This window comes from Penaeus monodon, chromosome 33 (assembly GCF_015228065.2).
Source record: "Penaeus monodon isolate SGIC_2016 chromosome 33, NSTDA_Pmon_1, whole genome shotgun sequence".
Lineage (NCBI taxonomy): Eukaryota > Metazoa > Arthropoda > Malacostraca > Decapoda > Penaeidae > Penaeus > Penaeus monodon.
The window spans coordinates 30,108,822-30,109,752 of record NC_051418.1 but is presented as its reverse complement, the minus strand read 5'-3'; the positions used below and the strand labels follow the sequence as shown (position 1 = coordinate 30,109,752).

The 931-nt window shown below is 40.6% G+C and overlaps 2 protein-coding genes across 2 annotated transcripts in view; one reads left to right on the top strand and one right to left on the bottom strand.

The window, feature by feature from the left end:
- Positions 1–931, bottom strand: part of LOC119594360 (protein O-linked-mannose beta-1,2-N-acetylglucosaminyltransferase 1-like) — a gene marked incomplete in the record, with an annotated part of 135,567 nt that overhangs the window by 35,187 nt on the left and 99,449 nt on the right.
- The window catches only part of LOC119594327 (medium-chain acyl-CoA ligase ACSF2, mitochondrial-like), a gene marked incomplete at its 5' end in the record, with an annotated part of 8,820 nt that overhangs the window by 3,778 nt on the left and 4,111 nt on the right, over positions 1–931 (top strand). The window contains 2 exon segments of the mRNA XM_037943385.1: positions 50–218; positions 540–647. Of these exon segments, the coding sequence (XP_037799313.1) occupies positions 50–218; positions 540–647 (277 nt within the window).

Genomic DNA, 931 nt, shown 5'->3' with positions numbered 1-931 from the left:
GCTATAACAAGTTTCCAAATGAATCTATAACGAATTCTCTTCCAAACAGAATCACCTCCTGCTACGGAACGCCCACGATGTTTGTCGACATTCTGAACTCTCACCGCAAGAACCCGACGGATCTGAGCGCCATCTCGACGGGAATCATGGGAGGATCGTCTTGTCCGCGAGTCTTAGTGATGGCTGCCATGAAAGAACTCAAAATGAAGGACCTTATAGTAAGTACCGATGCGATATGGTATTTTTTTCTACAGAATGTGTTGAAGGAGGAGGATAAATGGTTGAAATTGGTAGTAATAGGTATTTTTTATGGGGATATGGAATATTATGATTATAAAGAGCAAAACTCTAGCATCCAGCAGAATTTGTGGTAATAGTGATGAATATTGTATATCATTCGATATTGATGAACATAACAAGATAACTGATACTACTGAACGTAATACGAAACGGATGATGATAAACATAATTTAATAATTAAGAGCAATAAACCGCCAATTGATAGTGATGAATATAACGATGACCTTCGTCCTCTGCAGGTGATGTACGGGATGACCGAGACGAGTCCCGTGACCTTCCAATGCTTTCCTTCAGATCCTCCAGAAGTCCGGTCCTCCACCATCGGCTACCCGGGAGACCACATTGAGGTATCGATGCATTACGAGTTCGTGATATATTTACTATATGAATATATGTCGCAAAACATGGTATCGATCCATTACGGGTGTGTGATAGTTCGAGTGTGTTAAATGTATATCGCATAGAGGTATTGACTCATTGCGAGTATGTGGTATAGGGTGAGTATGTGATATGTATACCACAAAGAGACATCGGCTCATTACGTGTATGTGATATATATGTCACAATGAGGGGATGGTTGGGTGTAAGACGTGGTTACTATGGAGATGTTGTGAGTGTTGCGTTATTATTA